The sequence below is a fragment of the Balaenoptera physalus genome, assembly GCF_965194825.1.
Source record: "Balaenoptera physalus genome assembly, chromosome: 14".
NCBI classification, from domain to species: Eukaryota; Metazoa; Chordata; class Mammalia; order Artiodactyla; family Balaenopteridae; genus Balaenoptera; species Balaenoptera physalus.
Genome location: NC_138893.1, coordinates 15,871,711 through 15,885,483, shown reverse-complemented (window position 1 = coordinate 15,885,483; position 13,773 = coordinate 15,871,711). Strand labels below are relative to the sequence as shown.

At 43.6% G+C, this 13,773-nt stretch overlaps 1 protein-coding gene across 1 annotated transcript in view; it reads right to left on the bottom strand.

Moving 5' to 3' along the window:
* NUP133 (nucleoporin 133) overlaps positions 1 to 13,773 on the bottom strand; it is a 54,281-nt gene that overhangs the window by 27,519 nt on the left and 12,989 nt on the right. The window contains exons 9-14 of the mRNA XM_082424994.1: positions 11,536 to 11,683; positions 9,921 to 10,068; positions 8,910 to 9,067; positions 7,373 to 7,464; positions 2,574 to 2,737; positions 1,087 to 1,181 (exon numbers count right to left, since the gene is read on the bottom strand). Of these exons, the coding sequence (XP_082281120.1) occupies positions 1,087 to 1,181; positions 2,574 to 2,737; positions 7,373 to 7,464; positions 8,910 to 9,067; positions 9,921 to 10,068; positions 11,536 to 11,683 (805 nt within the window). The remainder of the gene's footprint in view (positions 1 to 1,086; positions 1,182 to 2,573; positions 2,738 to 7,372; positions 7,465 to 8,909; positions 9,068 to 9,920; positions 10,069 to 11,535; positions 11,684 to 13,773) is intronic.

The window sequence follows — 13,773 nt, the reverse complement described above, 5'->3', positions numbered from 1 at the left end:
TCAGCAGCCACACAGGACTGAGGCTGCCATGCTGGGCGGCACAGCCACAGGGCAGTCCCATCACCACAGAAGGTTCTATTAGGCGGCACTGACTTCAGTCTCTTTAACAAGGAGGCATACTGATTCTGGGAAAAAATATGCAAAAACGGATTTAAATTAATTCTTTTGGATTATGCCTGGGAGCCACAACTGATCAACAAGGTAAGGATGCGTGATTTTGTGTAACAACTCTGTCTAGCAGCAAAAACAGTTTCTATTATTAGGCTCAATATAAATGGGAATTCCCTTACCCCTTAAAAAAAAAAAGAATACTTTGGGGCTTCCCTGGTGGCGCAGTGGTTGAGAATCTGCCTGCCGATGCAGGGGACACGGGTTCGAGCCCTGGTCTGGGAAGATTCCACATGCCGCGGAGCAACTAGGCCCGTGAGCCACAACTACTGAGCCTGCGCGTCTGGAGCCTGTGCTCCGCAACAAGAGAGGCTGCGACAGTGAGAGGCCCGCGCACCGCGATGAAGAGTGGCCCCCGCTTGCCGCAACTAGAGAAAGCCCTCGCACAGAAACGAAGATCCAACACAGCCATAAATAAATAAATAAATTAATTAATTAATTTAAAAAAAAGAATACTTTAAATGAGTATTTGATGCTAATGGCACCTCGAAATTAAACATCCACATAGAAAAACCTGTCACCGCCTTCAGATTCTTCACTGTCTTTCTAATAATACAAAATCAACTCGGGAAAACCTAAGTTTTATATAAAAGCACACAGGAAATCCGAATGAAAAGCAGGGTATCATAGGATGTAACAAGAAAAGCTGAAATAACATTTCTGCTGAAATACACTATTTTTCTCCTTTTTATCCTATTTTCAAAGCAGCTTTGACTCTTGTAGTAACAGGCCTCCACACAGGCCTGGAATTATTTACTTAAGTCAGCAAAGAAAATGGACAACACTAGTCATGGCCCACCCAATGAAACACCTCAGAATTAGTGAGAAAGGGTCTCCCACTGTCCTGGAGCGAGCCACAAAAGGCACAATAAAGCCAGGTGTCCGGCCATCCCTGTTCACAGCAACTGGGAGGCTTACTTGGTGAATGAAGTCCATAAGGAAAGAATGGGCTTTCATCTTGTCTTCGAGCTGGTGGAGAATAATCAAAGACGTATTGCTGAACCCAGGTGCTTCTGGTGAAACACAATAACAAGACAAAAACATAATACACTGGCTTGACAGAAAGCACTGCTATTAAGAGTTAAGAAAAATCTATACAAAAGGAAAGTACTAACCTTTCAATGCAATTACTAATTACAATACCCAAGAGGTTAAAAACTTAGACGAAACTTTTGGGGGTTTGATACAATTCATACCGTATTTATTCAAAACACAAATATGTTATTATTAGCTTCATCACTCGTATCATTCTAAGCTTGACAGCTCAAAACAGTCAAAGAAAGAAGGTGAGTACTGATGTTTTCTTCCTAAGACTCTAATGAGAATTGCTTGCTAGGCAGGAAATTAGGGAGAGGAAGGATGTTTGTGACAGTTTCATGGTCCTTGGGAACCCCCGAGTGCCCCGACGCTGCGTGGAGGGTAAGAGGGACAGTCACCCAGGGCGAACAGGAGGACACATGCCCACTTCTACAGGCTGAGATCTGACCACTGCTGCTCTTAGAGAAGCACATAATTTCCATTAGCCAAATTCAGTAGTTATGCTAAAATTATCATTTAATTTGGGGCAAGTGTCAAATGTCTACCTATGCCACCAATTTCCTTTTAGAAATAAAATGCTGAGAAAGCTAAGTAGGGCTGATTAATCTGTTCTGACAGAACATGTAGGATTTGCTCCAGTGTTTCCTCAGTTTCTATTCTACTATGTAGACCTGTTCTGAGCCCTCTGTATGTATGTATGCATGTATGTATGTAAAATAGATGAGGTGGTTTTATTTTTCTTATTTTGGCCGTGCCGCACGGCTTGCGCGATCTCAGTTCCCCGACCAGGGACTAAACCCGGGCCATGGCAGTGAAAGCTCCAGATCCTAACCACTAAGACCATCCAGTAGCTCCCTGTTCTGAGCCCTTTTCAAAATCTACCATAAGGAAAGTTACAACTTTTATAAAATACTGAATTAATATTAAATTGCTTCAGAAAATAAAAAATATGCACTGAGAAACGTCTGAACAAAAGACCCAGCATATCCTTCCCCATAACATTAGAACTAGGATGCCGCTACACTGAGAAACGCCTGAACAAAAGACCCAGCACATCCTTCCCCGTAACATTAGAACTAGGATGCCGCTACACTGAGAAACGCCTGAACAAAAGACCCAGCACATCCTTCCCCGTAACATTAGAACTAGGATGCCGCTACACTGAGAAACGCCTGAACAAAAGACCCAGCACATCCTTCCCCATAACATTAGAACTAGGATGCCGCTACACTGAGAAACGCCTGAACAAAAGACCCAGCACATCCTTCCCCGTAACATTAGAACTAGGATGCCGCTACACTGAGAAACGCCTGAACAAAAGACCCAGCACATCCTTCCCCGTAACATTAGAACTAGGATGCCGCTACCCTCGGGCACAGACTCGGCCCACCGCGGATCGGAAGCAGGGTAGTCGTCCGCCAGGTCCACGCTGATCTGGGTAACAGCTCTGTCTAGTTCACAGTCGGAGTCCGAGTCAGGGTGAGAGGAGAACAGCTCGTCAACCAGCGTCTGAGCACCACCTAAATCTTTTCTGAAAGAAAATCAGAAAACAAAAGTATCAAAAGTAAAAGTATTAGGAGATAGGGGGACATATGTATATGTATAGCTGACTCACTTTGTTACAAAGCAGAAACTAACACACCATTGTAAAGCAGTTATACCCCAATAAAAATTTTTAAAAAAGGATTAAACTCATCATGAAAAAGTTAACTGTGAAATTAAAAGTCCCATATGTTAGCCCAAAGTTTATTACTTCTAATAACATTTATTTAAAAGGGAGACAATTATGCATTCATTAATTCAACAGATATATGTTGAACACTGATAATACGCAGGCTCTGGAGACAGAACAATAAACAAAACATCAGAACACAGTCCTAAGACTTCACAAAGTATACAGTGGCGTGAGAAGTCAGATCATTAAAGAAGCAGTTACACACACACACTAAACAGGGAAAGAGCAGAGGCCACATAGCGCACAGAGGGAAAACCAAAACCCCCAAGGGGCGGGGCACACTTCCTGGAGGAAGAGGCGCAGGGAGGCTGGGGTGAGTGTGGGAGGGGCACACAGCGGCGGAGAGCACAAGACACACCTCTAAGAAGTACGCCTGCATCCCAGCAGAGAACGGAAGCCCTGGGGGAGAGAGGATCACCCAGTGAGGAGAGAGGGAAGAAGGGTCCAAGGCAGACCTCTAAGAAGTACGCCTGCATCGCAGCAGAGAACGGAGGCCCTGGGGGAGAGAGGGTCACCCAGTGAGGAGAGAGGGAAGAAGGGTCCAAGGCAGACCTCTAAGAAGTACGCCTGCATCGCAGCAGAGAACGGAGGCCCTGGGGGAGAGAGGGTCACCCAGTGAGGACAGAGGGAAGAAGGGTCCAAGGCAGACCTCTAAGAAGTACGCCTGCATCCCAGCAGAGAACGGAAGCCCTGGGGGAGAGAGGGTCACCCAGTGAGGAGAGAGGGAAGAAGGGTCCAAGGCACACCTCTAAGAAGTGCGCCTGCATCCCAGCAGAGAATGGAAGCACTGGGGGAGAGAGGGTCACCCAGTGAGGAGAGAGGGAAGAAGGGTCCAAGGCACACCTCTTAGAAACAAAGGGCAGAGCACAGAAGGTCTCCTAAAGCATGTGACGGAGTTTGAGCTTAGAAGGAAATGTCGCGATCTGTTCTATTTTTAAAAGATCATTCTAACTATGCTATGGAGATGGGGGGTCAGACAGGAGAGAGAAAAATCCAGTGAGGAGGTTACTGCAGAAATCTATCCAGGCAAGAGAGGACAGGAGTTTCCACCAGCAGCAGCTGCAGCAGCGAAGGAGACAGGCAGACAGCTTTGAGAAAGAGACACAGGCGGGAGATTCTGGCCATCGGTTGGGTCTGATGTGTAAGGATGACTGAACAACTGACTGTGGCTGCTAGGACCTGCCACTGGAACAGGGGCTAGGAAAGAAAGAATAAGCTCTGGGGAAGCCAAGCACAGTTTCAGATGTGTTACAACTAGTTTCCTGTGGAACACACAACTGCTTCTGAACGTTCTTCATTTGTATGTAATGGCCCAGAGCAAGGCAGGGTTGTGCTTCTTCAGCAAATGAAGCCAAGGAAGGAGGAAAGATGGTGCAGGGAGTAGAAAGAGAAAAATATGGAAGACAATAACAACTGGAGACAACGTTTCAGGCAGCTTAGCTATAAACAGGAACAAGCAGAAGAGGTGCCAGCTCAAAGGGGGACAAGTCAAAGACTGGTCTTTTGTAAAAATGGCAGATTAAATATGATTAACAGCTGATGAGAAGAGGCCAGCACAGGGTCAAAGATGTAGAAGGGGAGTAACTGAGAGAGTACAGTCTCAAGGGAAACAGGACACCAGGGCACTCAGAGCAGAGAGACTGGCCTTAGGAAGAAGAGCACCTCTTCCTACTCCCCAGGGAGGGAAAGGGGAGGAGGAGTCGGGATGCAGGTAAGTGTGCGGGCACTAAGGGCAGGGAGTTGTCCTCTGATGGCTTCTACTATCTCTGTGGAACGGGAGCCTGAGTCAGCTGCCTCGGGGGGAAAGGGGCAGAGAAATGGGAAGGCAGAGGAGGCGAGGAAAGGGTTGAAATGGTCTCCACAGAACAGGAGACAGAGCCGACCAGAAAAACACAGAAAAACTGCCGCAAAGTGTTAAAGGCAAGGTTGAAGCCGGAAACCTAGTTATGCTAGAGGTCATGGGAATACAAAGTGGACTGTGGCACGATCACTCGATAATGAACTATTTTAACCAAAAGACTAAGTTTCTTAAAACTCTCATGAACAAAAGCTTTTATATTTATATTAAGTAAAATGAAAATCAAAACAATATAAAAATTAATTTCAAAGAAACCATGCTATAAAAATAGTAATATTACCTTAGCAAAAACCTGAACGGATAACAGTTGAGAGTTCTATCCAGCAGCTCTGACCCCCTGAAAATAACGCTGGCTGCCACGCGCTGGGGGGAAGGAGGCTACCGGCGTCAGACGGGAAGAGGCCAGAGACGCTGCTGAACACGGTACAGCGCACAGCACGGCCCCACAACAAAGACCGTCCGGCCTCAAACGTCAGTAGTGAGAAGGCTGAGCAATGCCGCTTTCAAGGTTCCATGATCCCATTTGTGAAGAGGCTAATTTTTTTAGACTACTGGCTGGCACCACCCCAGAAATGATTACTTGCTAACCTCATGGTACTTTATGCTAAACAGGGTAAGTAGAAGGCACAGTTGTGTTAGAAGCCCAGTAACACCGGTCCTGAGGTTACTACGCTCTGAGCACTTGAGGTCAGGGACCCCTTTTCGTACTTAATCATCTTCCCCAGTAAAACATTTAGAAATGACTATACTGGGTTGAATAGTGTTCCCCCAAACCCAAGTCCACCCAGAACCTCAGCACGTGACCTTATCTGGACATAAGGTTTTTGAAGATACGATCAGCTAAGTTTATGATGAGGTCATACTGGATTAGGGTGGGCCCTAAACCCAACGACTGGTGTCATTATCAGGACACGTGAAGACAGATGCACAGGGAAGAAGGCCAGATGCCAATAGAGACAGCTGGAGGGAGGCGTACGTGGCCAAGGAAAGCCAACAACTGCCCGCAATCACCAGGAGCTAAGGGAGAGGCTAGCGAAGACCCTTCCCCAGAGCCTTCAGAGGGTACACGACCCTGCTGCCACCGTCCTTCTGGACGTCTGGCCTCCAGAACTGTGACAGAATAAATTTCTATTGTTTTATGCCACCCAGTTTGTGGCAATTCACTACAGCAGGCACAGGAAACTAGTACAGTGACTCCATAACCATTTAAATGTTGAGATGCCACAAGTCTGACAGAACTGTTAATTAAAGGATAAATTTATACAAGATAAAATCATAGCATTAATCCAAATCTTGGCAGTCAGACTGAACACCATGCAACAGAACAAGATTAAAAGAATACTATTTAAAAACAGAAACAAAAAAACTGCCCTCTTCTGGACAGGAAATTAAGCTCAGTAGACCATCACTACGATGGCAGAGAATTTTCAACCTGTAAATGCACCGCGAAGTCTCAAGGGTGTCCCTTCTGTGAGAGGGAGCCCCCACACACCAGACACCACCAGGAGTGCAATTACAGGACCATGAGCTGAGAGCGGGGAAAATGGAGGCAGTAAAATCTGAATATTTCTTCAAAACAAAGATCCGCTAAACCCCAATTCCAGAAACATTAAGCAATCTGTCCAGAGTCTCACAGAGCTAATCAGGGACAGAGCAAGGGCTGGATCACAATTTTCCTTAGTATTCACTCCAATATAAATGGAAGGTACCAGATACAGAACATGCAGAATGTGTGTAGGACGAACTGAAATGACTGTATAGGGGCAGCAAGCGTGACAGAGCGAGTGCAGCTGTTTCCTCCAGGCCGCACACCCTCCTGCGAGCGTCCTTCCATGGGGCCTCACCCCGGGACTCGCTGGGGCCAACGGGATATTAGCAAATGTGACCAAGCAGAGACTCGAAGAGCACTTGTGCAGCAAGGCCTCCTCTCTTCCACTTCCAGAACCCTGAGGTTTGCGAGCAGGCCAGGGCAGCCTGCTAGAGGAAGAGATGCCACAAGAGGCAGACAGAGCTGACCAGCCAGGGTCCCCAGACGGGAGCAAGTGTAACCAGACAGCTGGCTGCTGACCACAGACCATGCGCGAGCCCAGGCAGGACCAGGAAAACTGCCACCCCAGCACAGCCCCAAACAACCAGACCCAGGGCCAGAAGCTGTATTAAATAAGCCACTGAGTTCTATGGTGATGTCTACACAGCAGAACTCAACCAACAGGCCAAGCCTAATTCGTTTACAACAGCGATGATAACCCTTTGTAAGCAACTTCACTGCCTTCACATTATACATAAAGCATGCTTGCAAGCTGTCTTCATGACCACCATTTCTAGTGGGACATTGTTTCCATCGAGTGGAGAGGCTGTGTTACACCAGGTTTTTCCCAGCCTAGCTGGAACCCTCCTGCGGATACCAAGTTCAGAACAAGAGTTTGTTAAAGTGCTAAAGCTCAGAAAAACATCTTCTCCTTGATGGCTTCACTCCTCCAACTCGCTCCCACTAATGAACAAATAAGCAGCATATGTCAGTAACATGTGTCCTCGGACATCAAAAGAGCAGTAATTTTAAAAACTTGTTATACCTGCAGTATTGCAGAAAAGCAGCTTTTAGCAATTTGGTTTTATCTTCCCGGGCAATAGTCTCATTCTTGGTAGAGGTGTCAAAAACCACACTCTGTAAAATAACAAACTCTAATTTAGAGGTGAAGGTATAAGAATATTCTTAGTTATTGGACTAAACATTGGACCCACCTATGAGAGCAACAGTACAGACACACAGCTGTTTGCCATACTCTCTATACCAATGGTTTATATATTGATACTTAAGACATTTATTGAAACAAGATAAAACACACCAAATGATCAACTAAAGTCCTATAGAAAATGTATATATAATTCAGGGATTATACTGTGAGTAAAATCATCTGGAGATTTCATCACAACACAACCTTCTTATAGGCTTACCCTTATACAACTCATCACAAAGTATATTTCTAAGCATAATGGTTGATTTCAGTCTTAAAGAAAAACTTAGAGAAATTTAAAAGAAATGGAATACTGTAAGACAATTTCAGAACATACAGCAGTATTATGAAAACCACATGATTACAAAAGAACAAAAGTAAAAAAAAAAAGTTACTTTCTGTTGAACCTGTATCAAATCATTTTCATTTTGAATTACACAGTCTATATATTTTACATACTATTCAAACAGAAATTACCCCAAACAGTGTTCATTTTTAGCCTCCTGTAAAAGAATGATAAAAATCTTTTTTAAGGATCAGGGTATTTCAGAATTCAAGATGACAGGAAAAAAAAAAAAATGATGTTTTCTTCCCCACTCTCCCCTCAAAAATCATCCCAGAAGAAAAAGAAACACAACCACCACACATCTGCGGTTCCAACTGCAACACACAAAGATGGAAAGCAGGAGGAGCAGCAAGTGACAGAGCAGGCAGGAGGCCGGGCAAACCCGTGCAGTGCGGGGCCAGGCAGTTCCCAGCAGACAGCAGGCAAGGGGCTTCTCTAGAGACGTGACCCTGGGCAAAGCTTTACGGAAAGGCGCCTACAGAGCTGCTGGAGGGTGTGGGAAGATTAAGCCAGATATCAAAGGAAAGTAAGCGAATAGGAAATTAGTCCACTCCAAGAATCGCACACAGTTGTACGCTAAAGGAGATGTAATCAGCACACTGCTTCACTCTGGACTATCAACAACGTTCACACTGCCATTATAATGGGAAAAATGTATACTGGGATGATAAAGGCAGAGAGAGGAGTGCAGGCTACCCCAAGTCCTCATCTTCCATGACAGGAGATCTACAGACGACGAGAATTAGTGAATGAGAGACAGCAATACACGCATATTACTTAGAAATGTGGAGGAAAACACCAACAGAAACAGCTGAAGGACTTACAAGTAGTCGCTTCTGAATAAAAGCACAAAAGAGATGAGAGAGATAAAAGAACTAATATCTTCATCACAACTCTTCTAAAAGTGTCTGACTTTTAAACATTTGTGGGAAATATCCTGATAAAAATGGTTAAATCCTTTGCAAATCAACTACACTTTAAACCAACTATACTTAAAAAAAAAAAAAAAATCGTATGGAACCACGTTACCTCATTGCCTGGTCCAGCAACTGAAGATGCCAGGGAATCTTCAAGGTCTTCTACCAATACGGACACATTTTCCCTTGAAGTAATCGACACCAATCCACTGTTTCTAGAAAAAAGGATGGGAACGCCCCCACAGGAACCAGCTCCTAAAATACTGTCTCCTAAGAGAAAGAAAAATACACGATCAGATAGACATAACCAAAAAGTACTTTCCTAAATCCACCTCCCAGAAGAAAATCCTGGTGATATCCTTTGCCGTGTTACTCCTACTCTGTAATCCCATGTCAAAAGTCAAGGCTCCCCGCTATCTGGAGTGGTAGGCTGTGTCCTTCACTGTGCCTTGCAAGAGTAGTGGGTACAGAGCACCAAACAAGAAAATCACCCCTTCTGCGAGACTCAGAGTACAGCTTGCCAACCCTACCCTGACTTACTGAGTAAGCCAGTGCGGAAGGAAAAGGTTTAAGCTCTCTTGGAGTCTTAAGAGCATCCCATGCACCCAGTCAAGGCTCTGGTGCTGGGACTAGAGAACCGAGGTTCCATCCTGCTGCCTCACATGGATTTGGCCTTTGCCCCTTAAGATAAAGACCCTGATGAGACTGTCCGCTTGGTGTTTTTCACTCCTGGCTGGCTCCCCCCATCACCCACACCTCCCCGCCAATTCCAGCCCCCTTGCATTAGTCCAGCACCTGGGATTCTTCTTACCCAGGGGTCTGGACAAACATTTAAAGAATATCAACTCAGAATAAGTCACTCTTACTGACCAGGAACAAGCAATTACTTCTGTTAGCATCAGTTCTTTTCTTCTTGGCCTCTTCTGGGAAAAACGTTACTATTTTTTGCCCATAAATATATCAGTTGGGAACTCTACCACCCTTCCAGTCTTTCAGCTATTGTACGTGTGGTATTGAATGTCACAGGCATCACGCTTGAAGCAAAGTTTACGGAAAGAGAACAAAAACTGCTCAGAATGACTAATGAGTTCCCTAATCCTAGCTTCTAAAACCACTACCCTACCTTGTGTATTGAAGACGATTTTCTCCTGAGGAAGAGAAAACTTCCCAGTTCCTGTGGAGCACACGTAGACAGCACTTTCAGTATACAGATAGGCAGTCTGGTTTGAAAAGTTTGGGACCATCAACTGACATATAATCAAGTCTTCAGACTGAAAATTAAATTTAAGATTACATTTAATCAGAATTGAAACAAAAATACTTGTTTGTATGATTTTATAATTCACACTTTTGTACGCTCATAAAAATGATAAAATAATTCGTTGATTATCCTTGTGAAAACCTAAACACTACCCATCAGATGATTTACAAAACATGACAGAATAAGTTTATAAACATCAATTAGAGAGATCATTTGCTGAGTTGCAAATAATTAGCAAAGTTTGAAAACGTTTCCATGGTGATAAGATTTTAACTAAATGCCTGTAACAAATGTGAGGACGAAAATAAAAGGATTAGTTTATTATTTATTTTAGAATTGACAAATTTATTTTATAAATGACCCCTGATAAATATTGTCTTTTTCTTCACTGTCCAGATATCAAGCACAAGAAAACTGAGTTAATTTGTTCATATATGGAATTAAAAATAGAAATAAGACCTAATTAAATTATAAAATTAGCAAAAGCTAAAAAGGATATTCCATTTATTAAAAGAATTTTACAAACATAACATAAACATGGAATTTTTTTATTCTCAAATTGTCTTCTTTATACCCTTTCCCATTGTCTGAAAAATTTTAACACTGAGCATATTTTTCTTGTATAATCAGAACACATAAGGTTTATTTCTGTTTGAAATAAAAGACCAAACTAAAAGATTTCCTTACGGCACTCAGCTACACAAATCATATTAAGAGTAAGAGTTCAACAGAATTAGATACTATACAAGGTTAAATGAACTGAATTTACAGCAGTTAAGGCCCTTCCTCAAAAACATCATACTTATTCAACAATGTTCAATGGCTATTAAGGAGCTTAAAATTAGAGAGCTTGCCTTTTAATCGTTCACATGAACTTTGACAAGTATATAATGTGGTTACCTACAAATATAATCCTACTTTGAGCAAAAACGGGATTTTTCTGTAGTATATAGGGCTCAAAACCAAAGCCCAATTCATATCAGGTTTCTTCCTTATTTTTCACCTGCAGTTCATCATCAGTGTTTTCTTTCTTCTCAGTAATACCGAAATGAAAGTCCCTTCACAGAGCTATGGCAGGAGAAACACGTTCCTTGCCGTCAGGGGCTCCCACCCTCACTTCTCGTTAGCTAAGGCTGAGCAAAGGACTGAGTATGAGATGGCAAACAGAATGCAATGCCTAAAAACTAGCTATTTAAAATGTATTTCCAGGAACTCCCTGGCAGTCCAGTGGTTAGGACTCTGCACTTTCTCTGCCGAGGGCCCAGGTTCAATCTCTGGTCGGGGAACTAAAATCCCGCAAGCTGCCAAAAATAATAGTCACAATAAATCAATAAAGAGATTTTTTTTAAAATAAAATAAAATGTACTTCCAAGCTCTGCAGATGAATTTCTCAAAGAATCTGACCCTGCAATGGTTAGGAAAAAAACTCAGCATGTTACTGTCACTTTGTACTTTAACTTACAGATGGAAATCTTACCTGAAAAGGTGGGTTATACTGAGTGACTTCCACAGTCACTGCATCTGACATTTGGTAGCCGTTATCTTCTACTGTCACCAGCGAGTAATAGACGAGACAGGGCTTGTCCGCCAGGTGCCACGCCGCTGCCAAAATCAGGAGCCCATCGCTAATCAGTGAGAAAGAAAGATCTATTGCCTCTTTGGGAAAACAGTCCGGCAATGTCTTGAAGAGTTAAACACGCATTTCCCATACGACCTAGCAAGCCCAGTCCTAGATATTTACCCAAGAGAAATAAAAACTTATCTTCACACAAAAACCTGTGTCCAAGTGTTTATAGTGGCTTTACTCATGACTGCCTAAAACTGGAAACAACCCAATATCCTTCAACTGCTGAATAGATAAACAAATCCTGGTAAATCTATACAATGAACTACTACTCAGCAGTAAAAAGGAAGAAACCACTGAATGAATATCAAATGCATTATGCTAAGTGAAAGAAGCCAGACTCAAAAGGCTTTATACACTATGATTCCATTTATACTATAAGGACAGAAAATACATCAATGGTTGCCAGGAGCTGCAAGTGGAGAGAGGGGTTGACAAAAGAGTACCAAGGAATTTTTGGAGTGATAGAACTGTTCTGTATCTTGATTGCGGTTCTAGTTAAATGACTACACGTTGTCAAAACTCACCAAATTATACATTAAAAAGGCTGCAAGGTATTTTCTATATGTAAAATATAACTCAATAAATCTGACTTAAAAAGACCAACAGGGCTTCCCTGGTGGCGCAGTGGTTGAGAATCTGCCTGCCAATACAGGGGACACGGGTTCGAGCCCTGGTCTGGGAAGATCCCACATGCCGCGGAGCAACTGGGCCCGTGAGCCACAATTACTGACCCTGCACGTCTGGAGCCTGTGCTCTGCAACAAGAGAGGCCGCGATAGTGAGAGGCCCGTGCATCGCGATGAAGAGTGGCCCCTGCTTGCCACAACTAGAGAAAGCCCTCGCACAGAAACGAAGACCCAACACAGCCATAAAATAAAAAAAATAAAATAAAAAAATCAATAGGGGGAGAGGAATTCAGGTGAAAGGGAAAAAAAAAAAAAAAAAGACCAACAAATCATCAAATACAGGGATTGGCAAAGTGCAGCTCTCAGACTAAACTGAGCCCAGGTTGAGGTTTTGTAAATGAAGCTTTCCTGCCATGCAGCCACGCCACTTGTTATGTGTTGTCTATGGATGCTTTAATGCTACCAGTGATAGAGTAAAAGAGCTGCAGTGAAGACCACATGGTCCCCAAAGCCTGAAAATATAAAATAGTTTTGGACCCTTCACAGGAAAGGTTGCCAACCCCTGATCTAATCTGTTCTTTAAAGCTTACTTTTGTACAGAGGAAAAACATTTTGTTTTTAATTTTAATAACCAATCATAGAACTGCTGCTGTATATTCAAGCTGCTGTATATGTGAAAAACAAACCTTTTTCCATCTTAAAGTGTATATGGTCCTCTTAAGTCTATCAAAGTTGTTGCCCCCAACCAATTAAATGGTCTCTAATCTCAACCCTTCTAAAACATTTAGTAGCATTTTTAGCAACTCTCGTTCAAGTCTCAGAAATATTAACAGGGTGGCAAGCACCCTCTACTGACAACTAAAAATAATAAACCGAGCTAGTGGCTGGACGACATGCACTTCAAACCAAGCAGTCCTAACGCGGCTCTCATTTCCCTTCTCCACTGTTCTCTTCCTCCAGCTCCCCAGACCTTATCACTTCTACCTGAATTCCCGAGAAGAATTCAAGGACACTGGCCCACATCTGAACATATTGGCAGTGACCTAAAGAGCTCCTGATGACACGTAAGAAGGAAGTGAGCGAGGCCGCAGAGACTGCGCACCAGGTAGGGAGGGAGAGACGGCCACGCCCAGATGAGGCTCGACACTGAAGCCACCCCAAAGACTGGACCGCCGTGGGGTACGGGGTGCCCCCCGAGGCCCGGAGACACAGCTAACAGAGGATTCCTCAGGGAGTGGTGCTCGGACCAGTTTCATTTGACATCTTTATAAAAAAAATCTTCCTGATTAAAAAAACATGAAGCTATTTTAGGTAGTAAAGATGATACGAAGATAACCAATTCTGCAAATCAGTAAAAATTGGACAGGGACTTCGTTGGTGGTCCAGTGGTAAAGAATCCGCCTTCCAATGCAGGGGACATGGGTTCGATCCCTGGTCGGGGAACTAAGATCCCACACGCCGCG